The sequence below is a fragment of the Carex rostrata genome, chromosome 21 (assembly GCF_964058835.1).
Source record: "Carex rostrata chromosome 21, lpCarRost1.2, whole genome shotgun sequence".
NCBI lineage: Eukaryota > Viridiplantae > Streptophyta > Magnoliopsida > Poales > Cyperaceae > Carex > Carex rostrata.
In genome coordinates this window covers 7390114-7415853 of record NC_135938.1, presented here as the reverse complement: position 1 = coordinate 7415853, position 25740 = coordinate 7390114, and the positions used below count along the sequence as shown (strand labels likewise).

General features: G+C 35.5%; 5 protein-coding genes across 7 annotated transcripts; 3 read left to right on the top strand and 2 right to left on the bottom strand.

Annotated features, from left to right (window-relative positions):
• Positions 1-500: 500 nt before the first annotated feature.
• On the bottom strand, positions 501-6106 carry LOC144572977 (SEC14 cytosolic factor family protein / phosphoglyceride transfer family protein). 2 transcript variants are annotated; one of them, XR_013517854.1, is made up of 5 exons: positions 5770-6106; positions 5050-5314; positions 4189-4519; positions 1020-1038; positions 501-553 (listed from the first exon to the last, which is right to left on the bottom strand). XR_013517854.1 is itself a non-coding variant. In XM_078322622.1 (3 exons), exons 1-3 carry the CDS (start codon positions 6017-6019, stop codon positions 4291-4293), a joined length of 744 nt encoding a protein of 247 aa, XP_078178748.1. In that variant the 5' UTR covers positions 6020-6106; the 3' UTR covers positions 4041-4290. The 2 variants fall into 2 exon arrangements, 1 of the variants encoding a protein (XP_078178748.1); XM_078322622.1 differs by lacking the exons at positions 501-553; positions 1020-1038 and having other exon boundaries at positions 4041-4519.
• Positions 6107-8458: 2352 nt separating this feature from the next.
• On the top strand, positions 8459-13287 carry LOC144573621 (Early-responsive to dehydration stress protein (ERD4)). Of its 2 annotated transcripts, XM_078323399.1 has the most exons (10): positions 8459-8783; positions 8984-9130; positions 9412-9475; positions 9881-10093; positions 10225-10401; positions 10685-10983; positions 11259-11538; positions 11734-12012; positions 12322-12555; positions 12942-13287. In XM_078323399.1, exons 1-10 carry the CDS (start codon positions 8494-8496, stop codon positions 13092-13094), a joined length of 2136 nt encoding a protein of 711 aa, XP_078179525.1. In that variant the 5' UTR covers positions 8459-8493; the 3' UTR covers positions 13095-13287. The 2 variants fall into 2 exon arrangements, with proteins under 2 accessions (XP_078179525.1, XP_078179526.1); XM_078323400.1 differs by lacking the exon at positions 10225-10401.
• A 1691-nt stretch (positions 13288-14978) lies between these two features.
• Positions 14979-16389, bottom strand: LOC144573170 (F-box/kelch-repeat protein At2g24250-like). The gene has a single exon (XM_078322876.1). The coding sequence runs from the start codon at positions 16309-16311 to the stop codon at positions 15241-15243; it is 1071 nt and encodes a 356-aa protein (XP_078179002.1). The 5' UTR covers positions 16312-16389; the 3' UTR covers positions 14979-15240.
• A 1239-nt stretch (positions 16390-17628) lies between these two features.
• Positions 17629-18699, top strand: LOC144573103 (F-box protein At2g05970-like). Its single transcript, XM_078322791.1, has one exon. The coding sequence runs from the start codon at positions 17629-17631 to the stop codon at positions 18697-18699; it is 1071 nt and encodes a 356-aa protein (XP_078178917.1).
• A 2698-nt stretch (positions 18700-21397) lies between these two features.
• On the top strand, positions 21398-22501 carry LOC144572939 (uncharacterized). The gene is made up of 2 exons (XM_078322584.1): positions 21398-21899; positions 22207-22501. The coding sequence occupies exons 1-2, from the start codon at positions 21404-21406 to the stop codon at positions 22239-22241; spliced, it is 531 nt and encodes a 176-aa protein (XP_078178710.1). The 5' UTR covers positions 21398-21403; the 3' UTR covers positions 22242-22501.
• The last annotated feature ends 3239 nt before the right edge of the window (positions 22502-25740 follow it).

Below are 25740 nucleotides of genomic sequence, written 5' to 3'. Positions count from 1 at the left end.
TTGTAATTTTTCTTTTTCAATTGAGCGGGTAAGGAAACAAATTTACCCACTATAAATGAGGAAAAATAGCCTTTGAAGGGAAATTGATCAAAGTTCAGAACAAATCATTGAGTGTGAATTTCAGTTTTAATTATGTCATATTGTCATGCCATATTGTTTAGGGGTGAAAACAGTATGGATAATATCTGATTCGTATTTGGAATATTAGATGTAAATATTCGAATATCCGTGTGAATATGGATACTAATATGGTTTTACGTTTCAATTATCCGTATCTGAATAGTAGATATATACCATATATTTTAATATATATTATAAAAACATTATATTATTTACCATTATAATTAGATAAATATCATGAACTTTAGTATAATTTAATATTTTTTATATTATTTTAATAAATATTCAATGCTTATCCGTATATGCCTGATATCCACTGATATTCGTATTAGGAAAAGAAAAAAGAGATATTGACAGTGCAATTGTTTTGAAATACCAAGCACTCATAACAGTTTTTGGATTGCTAAGGTGGGTTAAATAGCCAACACAGTTAGGGGTGTTCAAATGGTTTGGTTTATTTGGTTTTGAACCGAACCGGTAAGATTTGGTTTAAATGGTTCGGTTGTTCGGTTGAATTGGTTCGGTTGATTTTGTGACTTAGTTCGGTTTAAATGGTTCGGTTCGGTTTTGATTTCTCAAAACCGATTTTATTGATAGGGTCAAGACTTATAGTATTATTTTGGTTCATTAATCAAAACTGAAGTTTAAATTGGTTCATTAATCAAAACCAAAGTTTAAATTGAGTATTATAGATGTATTGAGTTTTGATTTTTGAGAAAGTTCAGTTCAACCGAACAAACCGAAGTTTAAATCGGTTTAAATGGTTCGGTTTTAATTCGGTTCGCTATTTTAGTTCGGTCGGTTCGGTTGGATTTTCAAACTTTGGTTTTAAGTTCGGTCTGATTATTTTAGTTCGGTTTAAACCGAACCGACCGTTTGAACACCCCTAAACACAGTTACCACATATTCACATAGCGCCTTGAAATACAGAACCCATTAGGTTTTTTCCAAAATTTAAAAAAAAGGAAAAATAAGAATTTGATTTGGGGTGAAATTAGTATAGATAATATCCGATCCGTCAATATGTATTCGAAAACTTAGATGTAGATATTCGATATCTGAATATCCGTGTAGATAAGAATACTAATATGATTTTACGTTTCAATTATCTGTCTTCAAATAGAAGATATATATCATATATTTAAATATATATATATATTATAAAAAATTTATGTTATTTTATCAACTGGACCCACTGCATTAAAACAGGACAATGCAAACTTACCGAATGTTACAACCCAGCCATTCCAAAACTTGTATTGAAACCTACTCAAACAAAGCTACAAGTAAAACACTAATATTATCTCAAATAACTAAGCACAAAATCCTAGTTAAATCTTCCAGTCAAACAACACGAAAGCTCCAATTAGAAGCAGCAATCGCAATCAAAAGGGCAGAGTGGAGTTCCACCAGCATTGGAATTTGCAAACCCAAGCTCCTCGGCCGAGTAAATCGAATTTTTTTGATAAACCATAATTAAGAAAATCATTTTTACTAATCCAGCATGATTGCTTTTTTTTTTTTTCAAAAACCAGAAGGACCGGAGGAGCCCTCCGGTCTCAGTTTTTTCCTTTCCTCAAGACCGGAGGAGCCCTCCGATCTCCCTATTTTTATTTCAAAATTTAACAGAAGCCACAGAAAGCCACAGAAGATCCCACTGCATATATCCCAACAAAATTTTTCAAGACCGGACCAAGGCTCCGGTCCCAATTTTTTTTTTTTTTTTTTTTTTTTTACTTTTTTCACTTTTTTTCTGTGCGGCTATCTGTGTAGCATCTCTTATTTTATGTATATATAATATATGTATATGTGTATGTATAATATATGTATAATGAGTAGGGTTTTAATGCCTCATTTTTTTCATACCTCATATTTTATATCTTCGCTTTCAAAGTTCAAATTGTCGATCCGAACTGTTCAACATAATATTTATGCTAAAATATGCATGTAGATAAAATTTTATATTTTTTGAAATGTTTTTTACTATTTTTTAAGATGAGTACAAAATTCAACAGTCTGGATATAGCGATTTTGATATATACACACATATATTATATATACATATATACTTATATACTTATATACATATATTGGGTCCAGCTAATTTGCTGCCGACAGCATTTTAGCCGGAGGTGCTGCCGCCATTTTTTATTTTTGTGATGTCCAAACAACAAATTCAAACCGTTAGATGTTTAATCTGTATTATAATCTACTTGGAGACCAAATTTTACATTTTTTGGAATTTTTTTACTATTTATTAAGCTGGTTTGAAAACCGCTGATTTCAATAAATTTCTGCAGCATTGAAATCAGCGGTTTTCAAACCAGCTTAATAAATAGTAAAAAAATTCCAAAAAATGTAAAATTTGGTCTCCAAGTAGATTATAATATAGATTAAACATCTAACGGTTTGGATTTGCTGTTTGAACATCACAAAAATAAAAAATGGTGGTAGCACCGCCGACAGAAAATTAGCCACAACCTACATATATTATATTATATTATATATACATATATATACATATATATATACACATACACATACACATACACATATACATATATTATATATACATATATTATACATACACATATACATATATTATATATACATAAAAAATAGAGATGCTACACAGATCGCCGCACGGGAAAAAGTGAAAAAAGTAAAAAAAAATAATAATTAACTGAATTTAATTATATGACTGAATTTTTTAAATAATTAACATTAATCAATTCATGAGTATACCTAATTCAATATACAAAACTAATTACTTTCTTATTATGTGATCATTTATAGAAGTTTCTCCGCAAACTAACTACTTTTCTTTCAATTCCAAACTGAACTGTTTCTTCAATATATATTCTTTTTATTATTTTTGGGGCCAAGTCCAAAAGATAGTTCTATTATGTAGAAAATCACATGAAGGATACCTGAAGTGAGTCATCTTTCTCGTTTTGAGTTTATAAATTAAAGCAAAACTAGCATGCAATATTCTCTTACTATTAGATAGAGTATTAACAATACCCTTAACGGGTATACCCTATCCTACCCGCCCGTGCCCGAGCCCGGGTATGGGTCGGGTACTCGAGTACGCAGGTAAGGGCAAAAACCGGACCGGACCCGGTTTTTTTGATCAATACCCGACCATACCCTACCCGACTATACCCGTACCCGACTAAACCCGTACCCGACTACCCCGAGTACCCGTACCCGTATACCCGACCCCTGTTCATGCCATTTCAAAATTTGTATTTTTTTCCCCCCAAAAAAATCAGAAAAAAACCAACAAAAAAACAAAAACAAAAACAAAAACAAAAAAATCAGAAAAAAAACAGCAAAAAAAAAAAAAAATACCCGTACCCGCTTACTCGTACCCGTACCCGCCCTACCCGTCAAGGGTACACGGGTACGGGTATAGGACGGGTAGGGTATGGTTTTTCAAAAATATACCCGACCATACCCTTACCCGAATACCCTTGTACCCGTCCTACCCGTACCTGAGACGTACCCGTTCCCTGGTATACCCGGGGTACCCGTACCCGCCCGACCATTAATACCCTACTATTAGATGAAGAAAGTAGCACATCTGTACCATTAATACCCTACTATTAGATGGTCTGCCATGATGGAGTGTGAATTGATGTGAATTTCTGTTTAAGTGGGTCATGCCAGATTGAATGTTTTAAAATACCAAGCACTAATAACAGTATTTAAATTGTCAGGTCGGTTAAAATAGCCAACATTGGCAGAACTAGAAAATTTGATTAGGAAAGGCTAAACTATTAAATACATAATATGTTAAATGGAAAAAAAGAATGTGGTCACTGAAAATTGAATCCAAGATCTTTCAAACACCAAGTAGACCTTCAACCACTGGACTACAATCACACATTTGTCATTTTATGAAGGGCTAATCTATATAAAATCTTTAAACAAATGAAAATTTAATTAAATTTCAATATACATTATTAAATTTTTTTTTTATCATAGGGATGGTAGCTAAGCCTTAGATCCACCCCTAGATCCACCACTGATAGCCAACACAGTTACTACATATTCACATAGGACATTACAATACAGTATCGATTAGGTTATTGTCCAAAATAAAAACAAAAATAAAAAGAAGAACACTTATGGTATAATTTGAAATAAATATCACATCCTAAAACCTTACATAAAGTCGCGAAACCATTTGTCCCCATACCGATCATGCGCATGCCTGATACTTGGCACCTCACTAAAATGGAGTGTGTCGGGCTCAATGCCATAATCAGTCAATGGCCTGTGCTCTAAAACCTCGTCATGCTCAGCCACGATTTCTGGTATCTCCACCTGCCCTTTTTGCATGTCCTCCCAAAGGTACTCCACTCTGCTCACATACTTTATTTTCCAGTACAGCCTACAACAAATTAAACAAATTAAACAAATTAGTAAAGGGATGAGTGATATAAGCGAGACAGAGAGATGGATCAAATGTTCACTGCATTGATTGTCTTGATTACATGTACAAGAGTAGTATTTATAGAAAAGTGATACAATTTAACTATTGTTAATAATGACTAAGGTAATTGACAGAATTCTGTTAGAGGCTGTTATATCCTAATCAGTCTGTTGAGGGCACGGCATCATCTTGAGAAGGAGTAGCCTCATCCAGTGGCAGAGGACTGGAGATTTCCGATGCACTTGTAACAATTAGCAAAAATAAAGCAAATTAAGTCCCATTATGCAGGTTTTCTGGTACCTTTACTAGTTATTTAAACCCTAGCAAAAACACGATCATAACTAAATTAGCCAAAACAGATTCCTAAGAAGCATACAAAAGGCACAAAAACTGTATAGTACCAGTAAAAATCTGGCATGGTGCTGTTAATTATACTTGTCAAATGAAAGAATCCAAAAAGTAGAAATAAAATAGAGAAAAGATCTGACCCGCCACTAAGGAACCAGCGGCCAAGAGTGGCCATGGCAAGGCGGGAATATATGCCCGGGTGAAGAAAATAGACGACTTTGAGTCGTTCCTTTGCATCAAAAGGGAGTTCTTCATAAATCCACCTCAAGACTGACATTCCAGGGTTGTTATCTCCTGATTGCACCTTGCTATGCATGTACAATATGGAAAATGGTCCCTCTGCCAGATCCATATGTACTTTTTGAATTACATATTTCTTTAGACGCTCTGCATTAACAACAGGAGCTGTAGAAGGGGCAAGATGTATACATAGTTAGAATGTCAATTTTTTTTTCTAAATTTTTTTTATAGTTTTTAGTTTGTTTCCATCGATTTGGTGCTTAATTCAATGATTTTGATCCACAACGCTTACTCCAACTTGAACTAATCATCGGTGGTAGCTTAAGTAGCAATATAACATGAAAATTACAATGTTAACCCACAAGCCTTCTGAATTGATGATGGAAAATGGGAAAGCAATAATGAATTTCAATTAACTAACTAGGTAAGGAACCAAAAGAAACAATCAGATAGAAAATCGAGAGCACTTGCAAGGAGGATAAGTCGAGAAGAACGAAATTTTCGTTCTTTTCTATTATTATCTTCAATCAAATGCATATACAAACTGAATAAGGTCTAACCAAACATGATTTGAACCCAAAACAATTATTTGTGAATAAAACCTCAAGAGGGTTTCGGACCTGGGAAGAACTTGCCAACGATCCGAAGAATCCGATTCCCAGCCTTATCGGATCCCTCAAGGCGCATGAACTGGAGTTGTTCCAGATCCGAGAAGTCCTCTTCCATGCAATCATGCCACTGCCACGTCACCTCGTCGCTCTCCTCCGCAAGGCGGCGCTCCGACGGAGTGAGGAGGGAACGGCCGTCGATGCCGAGGTCCGACGCTAGCACCACCACCGATAAATCTTCGCCCTCCTCCCTTGTCGCCATCTCCGCCAATTTGGGCAGCTAAAGCTGTTTTGTTTTTTCCTTTTCTTTTTGGTTTAAGGTCTGCTTCAGTGACCGTACTCCATAAAAAATAATTTTATATTAGTAATACCATCATCGATTCCACTTCGGAGTAGGTCCGATGCCCATTGGACCTACTTTGGTTCGATGGGTGATCTGGCTATCCAATTGCATCAAGAATCGTGCATTCTGTATTAAAATCCGTATGAGTTCTTATCAATTTCCGTGCGCACAGATCTTAATGCTAATCGTACAGTGATAGAGCTAATTGAACCTAAAAGTAGGTCCAATGCCCATCGGACCTACTCCTATCTCGTTGGATACTTGGATGCATAACTAGGCCCGGTAAGATCGGTGTTGTTGCAAGACGAATATACTGTACATGAGACTGCTGTATGCATGGGCCTAAAGATATTGAGCAACGATTTCTACACACAGCACATGAACAGTAGAGTCAAAACAGAGTTGAATATGAATTGTGCTCTACCTGAAATAAAAAAGGCTCTGTCCATATCTTTACCCGCCTTTTGTCTTCGCACCTTTTCTATGAGACTATGACGGACAATAACGTAAATAAATTTGGATTTTTGTCTTTAATTATAAGCAAAAACACAACGATATATCTGAATTGTTCCAGCTACTATGATATCATTATCTCAGTTGTCATGTGATATTAACTTTAAAATTTATTGATAGATTTTAAACAACTAATTTAAATCATTCAAATCAATTTACTTTATAAATAATATGTTTTCATGCAATTTTTTTTTCAAGTTCTTTTAATATCGAATCAAGCTGTAAAAAATGTTGAAAAATAAATGCATTAAAAATAACTTAAAATCTCTCATATTTGACCGATTGACTTGATATGTAGTTCGGCAATCATAAATTTTGCATGATATGTAGTTCGGCAATCATAAATTTTGCATGTAAACACACAACTAATGAAGTAAATCAATTTGAACAGTTTTAATTCACTGTTTAAAGTCGATTCTAAAAATTTAAAATTAATATTATATAGACTAAAATAACATTAATATTATACTAGCCAGATTCTACCTTCAGAATTACACAACCTTTCGATTAGAGAGTTTGTAAGATGTAACTTAGTAGCCGCCAAATGCACACGTTCTCTTCATAACTAATATATGTGAAATATGAACCTATTGTTTCTCCCTTATTTTTGAATAGAGAACAGTAATAATTTGGCCGAATTTTTTAGTTATCACTTTATTATTTTAAAATTCTAATTTTACTATTAATTTATGCAAAATTAATATGTTACTACGTGTGCAGCACCACGATGAATACATGGTAAGCTTTTAAGTTTACAGAAATAAATGATAAGGACTAATTTTAAAATATTGAGGTGATATTGTCGTAGCTAAACAAATTTCAGATAATTTGGTTCACAAACAATTACGAAACTGTGCAGAGTTTAAATTATCTGTTAATTAGCAATACATTTTGTATGTATATGCTGCAATGAAAAATACTAAGGGTGTAACTGTGTAAGTCTATCTCGATTAATCTAATCTGATTAATTCAGTTCGAACGGATTATAATTTAATTGGTTATGTGTGAATTGGATTTTTATTAACTCAGAAAATATATTTTGAAATTTTGTAACAAAAAAAATTGGTAAAATTCGACTCAACCATTGAACAATCTTTTTCACAAGAAAATTTGATTATCTATAACTAAAAAATATATAAATTATATGACATCTTCTTACATTTTTCATTTTTTTAATTTGAAATTTGTTCTATGTTATTATTAATTTAAGTATATTATATATATTTTTGTATATGTACTTAATTATTTCAAATATAACTTGTTATTATATTTTCATAACATTTTTTTAAAATAAAATTTGCCGAATCTGCAATCTACCGTTGAATTGAATAATTTAAATTTCAAAATTAATTACGAATTGATGATGTTATAAAACCGGACTAATAAATTAAATTAACAATGTATTAAAATTCGACTTGGTCAATCCGAATACATCCAACCGACCGAAAATTTGCTGCTATTCCTTGAAAATAATAGGAATCTGTTATCCCAATTTCAACCATTCAAATTTTTATATGTGTGAATCTCAACAAAATATGTTTATTATGCGCGAATCTGAACGAAGATCAACGATTAGTATCAGAGGTTCCTGTTATTCTAAAGGTATAACAGCAGATTTATTTCCCGGAGTTATACCCTGATGTAAAAAAAAAATTATCGCAGTGTCTAAAACCAAACCATCCCAAGTAAAATGGGATATTTTCCGAAAAGGAAATCTATTAGAACAAAGCAAAATCCAAAAGCCCAGTCTAATCAAAGGCCTACGTGGACATTCCCGCCACGTCGCCTCCTCCCAGTTATATGCGTGGCACCATGTATTGTCCCCATCTCCACCCCCCTCTGACACACTACCATTCCTAATTCCGAACAAAGCAGCAGCGATGAATCCTGGAGGCCTAGCCGCATCGGCGGCGATCAACCTGGGTCTCGCGGTGGTAGTGCTCTCTCTGTTCTCTGTTCTGAAGAGGCAGCCCTATAACTCTCCGGTGTATCTTGCAAAATGCATGTCCACCGGTGAAAGCATGCCGGGAGGTTGGTGCCGCTCTTCCTCTACTCGGTGTGCCGTCCCCTCTTTCGCATGGATTCCTGCCGCCTTTCGACTCTCCGAGGAGGAGGTGATCAGGATGTGTGGCTTGGATGCATTGGTTGTTCTTCGTTTGTTCAAATTTGGGTATGGGTAGAATAACGATAGATAGTATATGCATGAGATTTTGAAGGGGTAATTACATTTCAGTTATTAGGTGTTAATTTTGCATGCTTGCTTGAAAAAAGGGTGATAAAATTAATTTAGAAATTTGCTTAGAAAAAGGTTAATTACTCATCTCTGAGTATGGATTATATTTTTATTTTTAATTATGTTTCATCTTGTAGGATGAAATTTTTCTCTGTTTGTTCCCTTGTTGGATTGCTGATTCTCGTTCCAGTGAATTATGCAAGCCAAGAGAGTTCAGATAAAGCAAGGATCTCTCATTCCTTGGATTCCTTCTCAATTTCTAAGGTTGAACGGGGCTCCAACTGGTACAATATTTTTTTAATATTGTTCAATTTATGTTATTTTATTTGAATTCAATGAGTTAATGCACCTTATTTGATACTCAGTATGTAAATGATCTAACGTTGGGACATAATTTTGATGGTTGTCTCATATAATTGAATCCTAAAAATACAAATAAGATACAAAGTAGGTTAAACTGTTCGTTGTGCCAGAGTGTATTATCAGTTAACTTTTGGGTACTAATGTAAGCATGATTTGTTGGTTGTGATCTAAAAAGCTCTTCTTATTTTCTGTTTAATTTCAGGCTTTGGGTCCACTTTTCATGCTTGTGCATTATTTCATTCTATGTAACCTATTTGCTACATAAGGTAATTTTCTCGTACACAGGATAATTATGGGAACTAATTGCAACCATTTGATTAACTATGCAATTAAAAACATTCATTTTGGCTTTCTTTTCGACCATTTAGTATTTCCATTATACAAGCAAAAATCAGATTTTCTCTCCGTTGGTTCTGTGGGTTTAATATTAAACACATATCCTACACGTAATTCTGTATGAAAGACTTTAGTACCCTAATTATAACCATTCTATGAAATTACTATGATCTGTCGAAAATCTTTAAGGGTACTGGAGTATGAACCAATAAGAATAAATTTGAAACAAAAAGAACCTCTGTAATTAGTAAGCCTGTGTTTAAAGAATTAGTCAAGGCAACTCTGGATGCATTTGTTTTAGTTGAGCACTTCACTTTATAAACTGTTGAAAACAGGAGTATAAAGAAATTCTGGAGAAAAGAATCCAGCACCTTGACCTCAATCGGAAACGGCCTGATCAATTGACTGTGCTTGTTCGAGGAATCCCTCTGTGCATGGAGCACAGAGAACATGGATGTTATGTTGATCACTTCTTCTCAAAGCATTACAATTCAACCTATCATGCATATCAGATTGTGCATAACAGAACTAATATCGAACAATTAACGGTCACTACACTTCTTTATTTATTAATTGTTGATTTATTATCCTTCCAAATTTATATGAAAAGTACAAAAAAAAAATATGTTTGCCAAAAAAATTAGTATCTATGAAGTTGTATGTAATGTTCTTCTTGCAGAATTTGGCAAACTCTATTGAACAGAAAATAAAGAGGCTTAGAAATAAGATCGAACGCCAGAGGAGTTCTGTCTTTGCTAGTGCAAAAACCGAAAGTATAGAGAAGAATGAAGCTAAACTAAAGGATATTCATAGAAAGATACGGGGTTTGCAATGTGGAAACATGCTAAGACAGAAAGTATGAATTTGACCCTGTTGACTTGTGCTCCATAGTCTATACCAACTTGATGACTTGATTAATTTTACAAAGTTTTCATCTCTTCCTTTTTTTGGATGTTTTATTTTTTTAAAATCCATTTTGCACTTTTCCAAACAACATCAATAGCATATTCTATTTGTCACCAAAGAAGAGAGAACAACAGATTAATACTGGTATGTCATGTAGACAATGCCAACCCTGAAGAACTTTTACATAAAAATGTTAATAATATTTCTAAATTGTATTGTTGATTTGTTTTCAGGACTTGCCTGTTGCTTTTGTCACATTTAAATCTCGCGTTGGTGCTACTTTAGCAGCAGAAGCGCAACAACATGAAAATCCATTATTACTAACCACAGAGCATGCCTCAGAACCAAAAGATGTGCTCTGGCATAACCTAGATATACCTTATCAACGCCTGGTTATCCACAGGATTGGGGTTTTTGTTGCGGCATTTCTTCTAACAGTTTTCTTCACAATTCCTGTCACGGCCGTTCAAGGAATTATTCAATTTGAGAAAATTAAGCAGTGGTTCCCACCCGCAAGAGCTGTACAGTTAATGTAACTATGTTTTCAATACATGTAGATCTAATGAGTTCTGTTTTATCATGCTTGGTTTCTTTACTGGAATTTACATGTAGTTTATGAATTATTGGGCTTAAATAAAGAATCGCTTGGGTGCTGCCAGAAAAAGGATAGAAGATTTTAATTGTCCATATTATAAATTTATAACCAATGTTATTATAAAGATTTTGGTATGTGCTATTAATAAGTGTGAAATAAATTCATTTCTTCTTTCTATCGTTGCAATTGTACAACTAAACTTTCCTCTGCAGACCTGGATTAAATTCCATACTGACGGGATACCTTCCGAGTGCAATTCTCAATGGATTCATCTACTTGATCCCATATGCAATGCTAGGAATGGCCTCGCTCGAAGGCATGGTGTCAAAGAGCAAGAAGGAAATGAAGGCATGCAGCATGGTGTTCTATTTTTTGGTTGGAAATGTGTTCTTTCTTAGTGTTCTTTCAGGGTCCCTACTTAATCAAATTGGCGAGTCGTTTGCCCATCCCAAGGAAATTCCTAGTCGTCTGGCAAGTGCCGTCTCTGCACAGGTATAGTTAGACATGAAGTTATGTCACACTTATATCATGATATAAAAGTAAATAAGGTACAATAAAATTATCAGGTATTATTACGAAGTATGTAATTTGTATTTAATTTATAAATTTAAAGATGAAATTTGCTCCTGATGTGGCAGTCGGATTTAATTTATAAATTTAAAGATAACTTTGTTCTTGATGTGGCAGTCGGATTTCTTCATTACATACATTCTTACAGATGGCATGTCGGGATTTTCCTTTGAAGTTCTTCAGTTTGGATTCTTGACATGGAATTTTTTGAAGGGACATCTATTTTCAGGAGAAAGTGTGCAAGAACCTTACCTTTATGGATTCCCATACTATAGAGTGATTCCAATTGTTTCACTTGCGATATTGATCGGGATGGTCTATGCTGTAATTGCACCACTTCTACTTCCATTTCTAGTGGTTTATTTTCTGCTTGGCTATGCTGTGTTTTTGAACCAGGCAAGTTCCCTTTTTTGGTATAGTAATAGTTGTTTGTCGATGATAAATAGAATTGATTAATATATATATCACGTGCAATATATTTCTTTCTCTATAGATAGAGCCTTCACTGGAAAATTAAATTTTCCCTAGAAAAATTAAAAACTGATATAAATATTTTTTGTTTTGTGAAAATAAGGACTCAAAGCAGCCAATATCGATTAAGTGTTAAGATATTGAACTCCAATATATCTGTAGTTTGTAGAATTATGTCAATCTTTCACTACTATAATAAATTTACCCGACATTAATTCTTTAGTTTGTTTTCAGATGCAAGACGTGTATGAGATAAGTTACGACACATGCGGGCAGTATTGGCCTTATATTCATCACTACATATTTGTAGCAGTTGTTCTCATGCAGATCACCATGATTGGTCTGTTTGGACTCAAGTCAAAGCCAGCGGCTTCTTTTGCTACAATACCCCTTCTTGCTTTTAACATTTTCTTCAACGAGTATTGCAAAAAACGGTTTCTTCCCAGCTTTTATCACCGTCCTATCCAGGTATTACTTGGTACCTAACCCCTATGTAAAGTATGTGCCAAACTGCCCATTCAGTCTGGTAAAGGACCTCTGATTAGTTTAACAAATGTTAGATCTTATTAGAGAAGCATCCACCTTCTGTCTTTTTCTTATATTTTGTGTGGATTCAGTCTTCCCATTGAGCTTCTATATATCAAAGCATAAGGTATTAAGGTCAGAAAATACCAAATTTAAAATCTGAATGAACACAAGATTTGTTTAGGTAATTTGACCGGATATCAATCAAAATGTGAAACTTTGTCAGTCTTTCATTGTGACAGCATTGTCGACATGATATGTATAGTGCATTGTATTAATTTTTCATTATTAACAACTGCTTATTTTCCCGGTGGAACTTCTTCTTCAAGAATGCAAAGGTGAACGATGATCTTGATGAACAAGAAGGAACTGACAAGGATTGGTGTGAACAAGCAGTAACGGCGTACAGGCCACCGTGGATGTTTGCTGTCACTTCAGCTGAAGAATCTTGCTCCAGCACAGAACCTTTACTTGTTTGTTGACTTCCCTTTAAGCATCTCTACTTGTCATGCTTGAAGCCTTGAAATTAATCTATGAATATGTTGTTCAGATCAAAGATTATGACAAACGGATGAGTAGTTACACATCTCTACATCCCCAATCTACCTGTCACAAACAAACTTTTCATTTCCTATTAGGAAATGCTCAATAATAATAAACTGAATTACACATTTACACATTTCCACCGTGGAGGGCTAACAGAATTGTTATTGTGAATGCTAACATAAACTCATTTTATTTGAACTGTTGTGTTGAGCGTGAAGGAAATCAACCAGTTGCGACGTCAATTTTTCGTAGATTTCATATCAGTGATTTCTAATTAATTTAGATTTGTCAAGCGCGAAGGGCATCAATGATTTCTAATTAATTTATATACACATGGATGACCGAAGTCCAATATATATAGTTTTATACCATGTTAATGAAAATTTATGTTTCACTAAGAACACTTTTGGTGTGTGTACTTTGTTTAACACAACTGATACTGTCATTGAGGTCCCTTGGACCTGTGCTCCATCAAAGCCGTGACAGACAATTGTCGTGTTGGGCACTCATATTCGTGCTGTATTGAGTAGAACTAGGGTTCTTAATTAAGTTCACTTGGTGAATTTAAGTCTAAAATTCATCAAATCGATTTCAAATGATGAATTCGAACAGTTGAAATCTGCTTACCTTACGAATGATGTCTACATGTGAAAATTTTAAACATCCGAATTAATTTAGTTGAAAGTTAAGCGATCAAAATTAGAAGGTTAATAAATTAATTTTAATGCATTTATTTTTTGAACGTATTTTGATCACTTGACTCTATGCAAAATTAATTTCAAAATTAAATTTTTTTACATGTAGACGCATCACTCGTAAAGTAGGTAAATTTCAGCGATTTAGATTCATCGTTGAAAGTCGATTTGATAAGTTTTATACTTGAATTCACAAAGGAATTTGATGAACTTAAGAACACCCTAGTTCTACTCCATATATGTCATTTACCTCCACATATTTATATGTCATTTACCTCCACATATTTAACGGGACAATTGTACGCTCATCTTTCATATCAAGATGCATTCTAGTTCAGCGATCTCACGTACCAATTACAAGTATAAACTATAAGACCTGTAATTTGAACCCGCTAAATATGTCGTTGTAATAATACACAATCAAACAAATTATTGCTTTCAGACACAAATCAATTCAATTGACATAATTTAATTTCCCTACACAAATATTTTACACAGCACATTTATGTTCATGTACAAAGCAATCATAATGATATGAATTATTAATAGTTTAACAAAATAAAAAATAATACGGCTGCCAAGGTTTAAACAAAAAAAACAAAATAAGAAATAAGAAATAATCATAAAAGTACTGTCAGTGATTTATATCAACTGCTCGGATCAAATCAGTTATAATCGGAAATCTATCTAGAGATTATCAGAATATTGCATATATCCCACAAACACCTTAAAGCACGTCAGTGATTCATACTTAAAAATATGCAATTACTCTACTTCTGATTTGGGAAATAATAACTAGGAAACCCATGATCGACCGCTGAGTATGCACAAATTTTCAGCCTATCAGGATCATACTTTTCCCAGCTGCATCGTACCGTTTCTCAGTTCAACTGTTCAAGTGCAGCAGAGATAAATCCACCTGGTAGCCTCTACCAAGGTTTAGAAAAAATAAAAAATAAAATAAAGGTGCGGGCGTGCAGCAGATACAGAGGATAGAAGGGATTCATTGAATTGGTTTTGACCAGAACAAAAATGCATTTTGTTATAACTAGTATATGTAAAAGAATTTGGCATATTGAAATATTATTGCATGAAATTGAAAAGCACCTATGCCGTTGTTTCTCAAAAAAACAAATTCTCAAGCAGAAATCATATGTTGCAGTAATTTGATCATCAGTACCAGTACTAAAGAGGTCCAAAAAGCAAACAGAAACCAGTCCTGATGTATCAACATAGCAATAAGCTTAAGCTAAATCTCCTACAACCAAAAAAGCAGCTGAGAAAATACATTCATTCAACAAAACCCAAGCCACACTTGGCTTCACACCACAACAAACACAATTCAAGATTCAATTTAGTTATTTATGTTTTATATCAAAACCAATCCTCAACTCAGAGACGGCAAAATCCAGGAGGGCGGTGAAACTACACCACGCAAAGAAGCTGCACAAAACTTATTCAAAGCACACCCGAGACGTTCCCCATTGTTATTCTTCAGATCAAAAATAGAGATGCTATATGTCCTTGACGAATTCCTCGGACCACCACTGGTCTTTGACTGTGCTGAATAGATACAATTTCGCCTCAAAAGGCTGTGATCTCCTACTTCGACCGAGAAGCAATGAAGATTGTCAACAAACAATGCACGATCTCCAATGTCATTGACCTCGATCCACTCCACCAATTCATCATTCAGATTGGCACGTCGAACCTTGTAAAACTGTGAATCGCTATCAGGAAAGAGATACATCCAGGTGGATTTCATCAAAAGCAACAATTCCCCAGACGATACGAATAAGTGTGCTTCGACAGGAGAATCCAAATGAGGAGCGTCGATCACAGTGATCTGCTGGAGAGTCTCGCCATCCAAGACAACAGTCTCGCATGTGTCATCTTGAAGAATGTAAAATCTACCTTCATAGAAAGTGATGCTACTGGCCATGTGATAATGCTGAGACTCGATCAAGACCCAGGCCGTCTCACCCAACCGGCAGTGAAACACACCCAACCTTGTGCTGCATGCGGCAACAACTGCCGAGTCAGAGCGGTCCCAAACGAGGGTATCAGCCGCTGCATAGAACAATGACGAATATGGATCAGGAGAAGGGAGCCCAATCGAGACACCGGTGAAGGGATTAATTAGAGAAAAGGTGATGTGGCGGTCACGGCCCCTGACAGAGATGAACCAACCGGAGGCAGATCCGAGGACGTTAGTGTTATTGGCGACGACTGCGGGAGGGCTGGAGTAGACACGGTCTTCAGAGAAGGAATAAAAATGGGGGGAGGAGGTGGAAGGGAGGGCTAACCAGGGAAGTTGTCGAGGGAGGCTGAGCGAGTGGGATTGGAAGGAAGAGCGCCAGTGGGAGCAGACAGAGCGAAATCGGAGATGATCGGTGAACTCCGTTAGGTTTCCGGCGATCGTGATCACCAGTTCGGATGGCAGATCTGACCAGTCCATTTGTTTGTTAGAGGGAAGAGAGGGCCGGGGGCCTGTCTTTGGATTAAGCAGGGAAGTAACTGGAGGGTATTTGACCTTACCAGGAATCGTGGCGGTCAAGGAACGGTATTTAGATCCGGTTCCGGTTTCGAATTGGTTTAGTCAAATCCGAACTCTGACTCAGGTAATTATAGTATAAGCTTCTATAAATTAATTATAATAATGTATAAAGTATGAAAATAATATCTGCAGGAATAAATAATATAACATTTAAAAAGAAATCAGAAGTAAAAATGTATTATATAACTTAAATAAAAGACCGTCATATTACTATTTAATTTAGAATTGATATTTTAATTTTATTAATATGTTACGTTATATTATTATGATCAACATTATAACTTTAATTTAAAATAATATTTTAAATTTATAATATACTAAAATGTTTCATGCAAATTGTTAAAAAATTAAGAATTATAATTGCAAGGAAAAAAGAGATTTATAAAGTACTTATGTCTAGATGCGTTTCAAACCAGTTTCGGATCCATTTATTCACAAATAATTTATGACTTATGAATATCTATAATTCAAATTACTAGATCTGAGAAGTTCAGTATTCGCAAGACAAAATTTTATTTTTAATAAAAATTATGGATCAGAATATTTTCCAAATAAGGATCTAAATATAGCAGTGTATCCAGCCCGCAACAAGGTTACTAGTTATTAATAAAACTTAATTATATTTGTTGATTATTATAATATAAAGCAACACATTATTAAAATTTAAAATAACTATTCTAAATTAAATAGTAATATGATATTCTTTTAATCAAGTTACATAATAAATTGTTACTTATGGCTCCTTTTTAGGTATTATATTGGTTTCCTGCAGATTTTATTTTCATATCTTTATACATTAATACTAATTAATTTATAAAAACTTAAAACTACCTGAGTCGAGTTTGGATTTTCAGTTGAAAAGATAAAAATAAATCATATATAATCCATAATAGTATCAAGTATCAACTCTGAATCAGATTTAAATCGGATATAAAAATAATCACAATAATATTATTATATTATAATCAATTATATTTAAAAAAAAAATTCCCTAATAAATTTAATCGGATTTGTATCGTTTTTGGTTTGGATCCGAAACCGGATCAGAACCCGCAATCATACAAAAATAATACCTCCAAGGCTCCAACAAATTCCTTACTCCCTTCCTTGGCCCTCACGATTCCCTGCCTCCCTGGTAAGGTTAAATATATACCAGCCATTTCCTTCTTTGCTTAATCCAAAGACAAGTCCCCTCTATTCGGTCTAACAAACAAATTAATGAGCTGGTCCGATCTGCCATCCGAACTGGTGATCACGATCGCCAGAAACCTAACAGAGTTCGCTGACCGTCTTCGATTCCGCTCCGTTTGCTCCCACTGGCGGTCTTCTTTCCACTCACACACCCTCTGCCTCCCTCCGCAACTCCCCTGGTTAGTCTTCCCAGCTTTCACATCCTCCACCCATTTTTATTCCTTCTCTGAAGACCGCGTCTACTCCAATCCTCCCCCCAATGTCTCCGACAACTCTAACCTCTTTGGGTCTGCCTCTGGTTGGTTTCTCTCTATCACTATCAGCGGCAAAAACCGCCTTAACACCATTTCTCTAATTAATCCCTTCACTTGTGTAGTGATCGGGCTCCCTTTTTTGTATCCATGTTTGTTGAATGGGATTGTCTATACCCTCGTTTGGGACCGGTCTGACTCGGTGGTTGTAGCTGGGTTCAGAAGAAGACGGGGCGTATTTTACTGTCGGTTGGGTGACGCCGCTTGGGGCTCACTCAAGTTTTTGCATTGCACGCCTAGAAGCATCACTTTCTGTGAAGACAAATTTTACATTCTCGATTTTGACACATTCGATACTATTGTCTTGGACGGCAAGACGCTTGAGCAGATCACTGTGATTCGTCCTCCGTTTATGTGGCCTCTATATTTTTGTCCAGCACACTTATTCGTATCATCTGGGGAGTTGTTTCTTTTGGGTAGATCCACCGGGGATAGTACTTATGGCGGCTTGCCGGTTTACGATGTTCGACGTGCCAATGTCAATGATGGAGTGGTGGAATGGATCGCAATCAATAACATTGGGGACCGTGCATTGTTTGTTGATGATCTTCATTGCTTCTCGGTCAAAGTAGAAGATAACTGTTTGCTGAAGAAAAATTGCATCTATTCAACAAAGTATACGAAGAATGGTGGGTTGGGGAATTCGTCATGGGCACATAGCATCTTTATTTTTGATCTAGGAAATAACAGTGGAAAACGTCTCGGAGATGCTATGAGCAAGTTTCATGTTGCTTTCTCGCGTGCTGCAGTTCCATCGCCCTCGTGGGTTCTGCCATCTCTCAGTTGAGTATTTGGTTTTTTGATAGATACCTAATTAAATAACTAATTTAATTAGAAGCAGTATTATGTCAAGTAGAGCCTTGGGAGCACACTTGCTCATTTCTTCAGTTGAGTTGTTAATTCTGGTAATAAAAAAACGGGATTGTAACCAATAAGGGCTCATGGCACCAGATTTTTTGTGCTACAATTAATGATTTCTCTTTTAGCTTTATTTATTTCCTTGAGATAAATTGTCGTCATTTGCAGTGATACATGTGACATAATTTCTTTATGTGGATTAATCAATATCAATTTATCATATTCCCATAGATTAATAGATAGAACATAACAGAGACACATAATCTACTCCTAGCAAAGTAACAGAAATTGAATTGAAACGTCTACTAGTAACTGAGCCACATTTGCAAATTGTCCATAAAGACAATTGAAACCAGTATGCTACAAATAAAAGAAATTATATATCAACTATATATTCAGTACAAGAGAGAGAAACAATCTCTACAAGAATTATTCACTCTCCTCATGATCAATTAAAATTTAGATGGCAACTGATTTTAAAAAGTCATCCTTCAATATATCAGACAGTTTTCACAAACAAGCGTAGGCCACTGGGGGATGGCCATCGAGAGCACAACATTAGAAATCAATGATTGGATACATCTCACGTAAATTATTTATAGAAGGGGAAAAGAAAAGAGGGAAGGCTAGAGGTTATGCAAGCACCTATAGCATAATGCTACAGGCAACATTTAGATGGCAACTGAAAGGAACAAGAGACTTTTCACAAACAAGCGTAGGCCACCGGGGATGGCCATCGAGAGCACAACATTAGAAATCAATGATTGGATACATCTCACGTAAATTATTTATAGAAGGGGAAAAGAAAAGAGGGAAGGCTAGAGGTTATGCAAGCACCTATAGCATAATGCTACAGGCAACATTTAGCAAATAACTAGGAGGGGCTGGAGGGTAGGGCAGAGGGTCTAAAAGACCATGTAAATAATGACCCTGTTAAAAACTTTTCTTATAATATATTTGCTAACTCGGCACTTGCCGGTTAACCTTCAAAAAAAAATATATCAGACAGTTCAAATTGTATCAATCAATAAACTAATTAATAAGGTACCACCGTTTAAAAATCATTAACAGCAAGCGATCGATCTCACAAAGTCACGTTGGTATTTGGATGAGGTGCTATCAGAACGAATACGATCCGATTATTACTACATTTAATTAGACTCTTATTCGTAAATTATTACGTCCCAGTTTTAATTGATTTGTAATGATTTGTAATGTTTTATTTTAAATCAGATCATGTACTTGAATTCAAATATTACCTCTAATAGTGGATCCAAACAAGTATCCATTGTTTGCCATATTTAGTGCAATATAAATTAAAAAACAATGTTCTCAATTAAAGCTATATTGTTGATCATAATAACATTTCACAACACATAAATAAAACTAACATAACAATTTAAAATTAAATAATAATATGACGGGCTTTCCATCAAGTTACTAAATAAATCGTTATTCTGATTCATTTTTTATACTATATTATTCATTCCGGCAGATCTTATTTATTTCAGATTTTATAAGAAACTATGTTAGAATTATCGTAGGTATCTATATGGATATGGTGTCAGATTCGAATTTGAGTTAGATATGTAAATTTAAATCATATCGTATCCATTATACTGTCGGGTTCGGATATTTTCCGGATCGAATTTAATAATATTATAAGCATATTCATAATATAATAATTATATTATAAAACCCATACTGTAATTTAAACGGGTCTGAATCAGTTCCAGTTCGGCACCACCGACGAAGTCATATTGGCTAATTCTCTTGCTAGTTGCTCCCCCGATTCACTGGTAAGGTCAAATGCCCGCCATTTTTGTTAGATTATTGTACATCTATCTCTATCTCTAGCTGGCCACTACAAAATCACAAAGCATTATTGACATAATCCCGAAGAGATTGTTTCCTAAGCTGAAGATATTATTTTGATTTAGATTTAGTTTCCTTTAACAATTGTTTCTATTTTCTTATTACCTGTGTATATAATTCCTTGTATCCAGTCAAGTCAGAATATACAGAAATTATTACAATCTATTCTTCTTCTCTGTTTACTATTTTCACATGGTATCAGAGTGAGTTTAATCCTGCAAAATATATCATTGTTCATCCAAACAAGTAGAAATGACAGAAAACAAAGCCACCAAAACTGAGGTTGTTGATGCATCAAGCATCTCGTCTCCTTATTATCTTCACCATTCATATAACCCTGGATTAATGCTGGTGTCCTAGTCGCATGGAGTTAGGCTATGACCACAACTCTATCCGCAAAGAACAAACTCGGTTTCATCAATGGCACAGTCGACAAACCAGGCACTGACTCTGTCGACTTCAAATCCTGGCAGCGCTGCAACACAACAGTCCTCTCCTGGATCTAGAATTCTGTTTCGAAAGAACTCACCAGCAGTGTCATCTATTTAGAGACGGCTAAAGAGGTATAGGATGATTTGAAAGAGAGGTATGCTCCTAACAATTCAATCTAGATGTATCAAATTAAAAGAGCTCTTTCAATGCATATTCAAAATGATCTTTCGGTCTCTGCTTATTACACCATCTTGAAAGGGTATTGGGATGAACTTGGCTCTTTGATTTGTATTTCCCCTTGTGCATGTGGTGTGGGTAGGACCTATATGCACCTCCAACAGCAAGAAAAATTGTTTCAATTTCTTATGGGATTAAATGAATCATATGCCACAGTGAGAAGTCAAGTTTTAACCATGGATCCACTTCCAAGTGTTAATAAAATTTATTCTCTAGCCCTCCAAGAAGAAGAGCAACGTAATTTGTGCATAGCTGCTACTCAGCCTCTCGAAGCAGTGGCTATGGCTACATCTATGAAAGAAATCGAGCAACAAGTGAGTGGTCGTGGCCGAGAAGGTCGTGGTCGAGGAGAAAAACCACGGTGCGATCATTGTGGATTTATTGGGCATGTCCGTCAAAATTGCTACAAGTTGCGCGGTTACTCTAATAGAGGCGGCACTCAAGAAAAGCCTATGAGTGTTGCAAATGTTACTACAAATGAGGCGGCACCAAACTCTGTCGTACCTCAACTCACACAAGGGCAGTACCAACAACTCATGTCACTTTTGAATATTGGTAATAGCCAATTTTTAGCCAACCTTGCAGGTATATCTTTATCTTGCAATTCCTCATTCTTTCCATCATCTTGGATCTTTGATACGGGTGCCTTAGATCATATAACATGCATTCCCTCTTTGTTGTCTAATAAAAGAGAATTTCAGCAAGCAGTGAATTTACCTAATGGAACCACATCCCAAGTTACCCACTTGGGCAATTGCAAAATTGCACCTTCACTTAAACTCACTGATGTCCTGTGTATTCCATCATTTAAACATAATTTGTTATCTGTTAGCAAATTAATCAAAATGAACAATTGCGCTGCAATATTTTTCCTAAATTTTGTGTTTTTCAGGACCTATCAACGAAGATGGTGATTTGGATGGGTGAGGAATGAGATGGACTCTACTATTTCAAGGACAACATAAAATCAGCAAGATCTAAACCTAGCTGCAATAAATCCACTTTACAGTTGGATCTCTGGCATCAACGGCTAGGGCATCCATCACCTCCACAATTAAAAAGCCTCATCCACAACAATTTAATTTATTTTTCTGAAAACAAGACTGGTCATTATTCTATTTGTCCTTTATCTAAAACCACAAGAAAATCTTTTCCTGTCAGTACTAGTAAAAGCGATATTCCTTTTGAATTAATTCATTGTGATATTTGGGGAGGGTATTCTATACCTTCATTAAATGGTGCACGTTATTTCTTAACTATTGTTGATGATTTCACAAGATGCACATGGATATACTTGATGAAATATAAATTTGAAACTGTGCAACACTTAAAAAAATTTTGTGCCATGATAAAAACACAATTTTCTTCTTCTATAAAACAAATTCGTTCAGACAATGCTTCTGAACTTCTGTCATGTCATATGCAAGAATATTTCAAACATTATGGCATTATCCACCAAACCTCTTATGTTAATACACCACAACAAAATGGAATTGTTGAACGTAAGCATAGACACTTATTAGAAGTTGCTTGTGCACTACTTTTTCAAGTTGGTTTGCCAAAATCCTTTTGGGGTGAGTGTTTTCTTACTGCCGCATTTCTCACAAATAGACTCCCAAGTCAAAGTATTAGATGGCAAAACTCCTCATGAAATTATTTTTAAGGCAAAACCTTCTTACGAACACCTTCGTGTTTTTGGATCCTTGTGCTATGCTCATATTGACAACCATGACAAACTTGCACCACGTGCTAAAAAGTGCATTTTTATTGGATACCTGTATGGTCAAAAAGGATATCGCTTGTATGATCTAGAAACTGGCAGGATTTCTGTTAGTAGAGATGTTGTTTTTCATAAGTCAATATTTCCTTTTCTAAATCCAGAGAAGCCATTATATGATGAACCAGTCTTACCTATTCCAATTGACATGGAATATGAAAATGATGAGACCCAAAATCCTATCAACCAAAACCAAAATTCTTTTAGTGACACACAACAAGACCAAAATGAATCCAATAACCACAGTACCGCAGAATTACCCAGGCGTTCAATTCGGATACGACATCCACCCCCTCAACTTACTGATTTTGATTGTTCAAATGTGAGTTTATCTCTGAGTTACTCAACTCATCCATCTTCAGTTGTAGGTAAGCCATATCCACTTGCTAATTATGTCTATTACAATAAATTCACAAGCTCTCATCGAGCATTTCTATGTTCCCTTACCTCTAGCGAAGAACCACAATCATTCACTGCTACTCAAAAAAATTCTCATTGGCGTGAGGCAATGGCTGCCAAAGTGAAGGCACTTGAAGATAACAACACATGGACTATCACAACCTTACGTCGAGGGAAGCATGTCATTGGTTGCAAATGGACTTTCAAAGTTAAATACCAAGTTGATGAAAGTATTGAACGCTATAAGGCTCGTTTGGTGGCTAAAGGCTATACACAACAAGAGGGGCTCGACTATCAAGAAACTTTTGCTCCTGTGGCGAAGTTGGTTTAAGTCTGTTGTTTAATAGCAGTTGCTGCATCTCAGAATTGGCCATTGTACCAGCTAGATGTACATAATGCATTCTTACATGGAGATTTTACCGAAGAGGTCTACATGAGTTTACCACTGCCACACCCCGCGGCCACGGGTCGTAACAGTCCCCCGCCGTAAGCATACAACGCCGTGTATGCTTACAAGGCAATTAACAATTTAATCCAAACAACAAGCAATATAAAACAAATTTCTAATATATAATTAGAGTACACAGTCTGGACAGAAAATAATACAACAAAAATATCTTATCCGGATACCAACCATGAGGCCTACCCTAAATCTATACAACAAAACATATCTAGGGTCATGTAATGGTAAGCTACTAAGGCCTATTATTCTCGTGCCTCTCCGGAATCAGTCGCACCAGTACCTATAAAGTAACCCAAAGGGTGGGGGTGAGAATAAATTCTCAGTGCGAATTTGCCACAGTTAGACTATTGGACTTGCAATCAAACTCCATATTAAAAAATGAAACCCAAACCAAAACAATTCAAACAGATATATATTCATAAATAACAGAATGCCAATGCTCGACAACAATTAATCAGATGAATCACAGTTAACGGAATTTCCAAGATGAATTTCAAACACAACACATATTTGGCTTAACTCGACTCATTAGGGCTTGTAGCAATTACAGATGTTCTTTCGAGCTGGACCCTTTATCAAACCCTCGTCTGTAGGGTTACTGACACCTACCGACGTTCCACCGAGCTGGACCCTTTATCTGACACCCATCTGTAATCGCTTAGCTTAACCGTTCATTAAGGTCTGGTTCAAATCATAGAAAGAAAATCCTCTTTGGACTCATTCCAATGTTCGTAATATTCAATTGACCATCCAAATGCATTAACACGTAGGAGAATGCCACCGAGCCACAGACGTTATACATGTCACCCACGATTTCCAATTCACACATCATAACATAATCACCCTCCCTCGTCCCAACCGGTACTGGGAAACATTGAGGGCCGTTCACCTAAGGCCATTAGGATCCTGGGAATCAAAGCCAGCATACAGCCCGACTTCGCAAATTCATTGGATCCAAGTGCTTAACTTCGTAAATCCATTCACATACATAGTTCGTGGTGACTTTCAATCAAAATCAGTCATAATAGATCGACACAACCAATAACCATACCAGCATGCAAATCACTCAAGTCACATAAATTTGAGTTTAATTTGATTGGGCTATGCAAATGTTTTACACAATTCAATGATGCAATCAATGATATTCAACATGACAAACGAATACACAGTTTAATTCTTGAAAATAAAGTATCAAACAAGTCCAAGAATCCCGCACCTGGTTACGACGAGCGTACCGCTTAAATTATGGTTCAGACGTCTCGAAATGTCCAGCAAAGTCTTGCTCGATCGAGTCTACATCTATATGACAAGTAGGCCTGGTTTAATTTGGGTTCAGTGGTCTATACGTTTACTTTAGTTTACTAATATTTTATACAGTCCTAAATCAATTCTTATGCTTTGGTATCGATTCTTGTCGGTTCCTTCTTTCTTATTAACCATCTCTATAACTGAGCACATTTGCATCTAAGCCCTCTAGCCATATACAATTTCACTTTGGTAACACTTCACTTATCAGTTCACTATTTTGGTTCTCGTAACAATTCGATTTACCAAGTGGTTAACCTTAATTTGGTCAAAACCTCAAATTAACCGTTAAACGTTCTAGCAATTCAAGATCAAGAGACAACCCTACCGATTGCAAGTCTAATCGATTGGATTAAACAAATCAATTCACGATTATGCCCGATTTCAGTTTTGGCACGAAACCCTAGAAATCAAAATCCACAAATCGGAAGGAAATCGGGAAAAAGATTGACAAATAAACAAGCAAGGAGTGTAGAGGAACT

Excerpts from the sequence above, each read along its gene's own strand:
- LOC144573621 (XM_078323399.1), top strand. The coding sequence starts at position 8,494 with ATGAATCCTGGAGGCCTAGCCGCATCGGCGGCGATCAACCTGGGTCTC. Across the intron at positions 8,784-8,983 it reads CTTCGTTTGTTCAAATTTGG|GATGAAATTTTTCTCTGTTT; the intron begins GTATGGGTAGAA and ends TTCATCTTGTAG. Across the intron at positions 10,402-10,684 it reads GAAACATGCTAAGACAGAAA|GACTTGCCTGTTGCTTTTGT; the intron begins GTATGAATTTGA and ends ATTTGTTTTCAG.
- LOC144572977 (XM_078322622.1), bottom strand. The coding sequence starts at position 6,019 with ATGGCGACAAGGGAGGAGGGCGAAGATTTATCGGTGGTGGTGCTAGCG. Across the intron at positions 5,315-5,769 it reads CGTTGGCAAGTTCTTCCCAG|CTCCTGTTGTTAATGCAGAG; the intron begins GTCCGAAACCCT and ends CCCCTTCTACAG. Across the intron at positions 4,520-5,049 it reads CGCTGGTTCCTTAGTGGCGG|GCTGTACTGGAAAATAAAGT; the intron begins GTCAGATCTTTT and ends AATTTGTTGTAG.
- LOC144573170 (XM_078322876.1), bottom strand. The coding sequence starts at position 16,311 with ATGGACTGGTCAGATCTGCCATCCGAACTGGTGATCACGATCGCCGGA.
- LOC144573103 (XM_078322791.1), top strand. The coding sequence starts at position 17,629 with ATGAGCTGGTCCGATCTGCCATCCGAACTGGTGATCACGATCGCCAGA.
- LOC144572939 (XM_078322584.1), top strand. The coding sequence starts at position 21,404 with ATGCACCTCCAACAGCAAGAAAAATTGTTTCAATTTCTTATGGGATTA. Across the intron at positions 21,900-22,206 it reads ATTTTTAGCCAACCTTGCAG|GACCTATCAACGAAGATGGT; the intron begins GTATATCTTTAT and ends TGTGTTTTTCAG.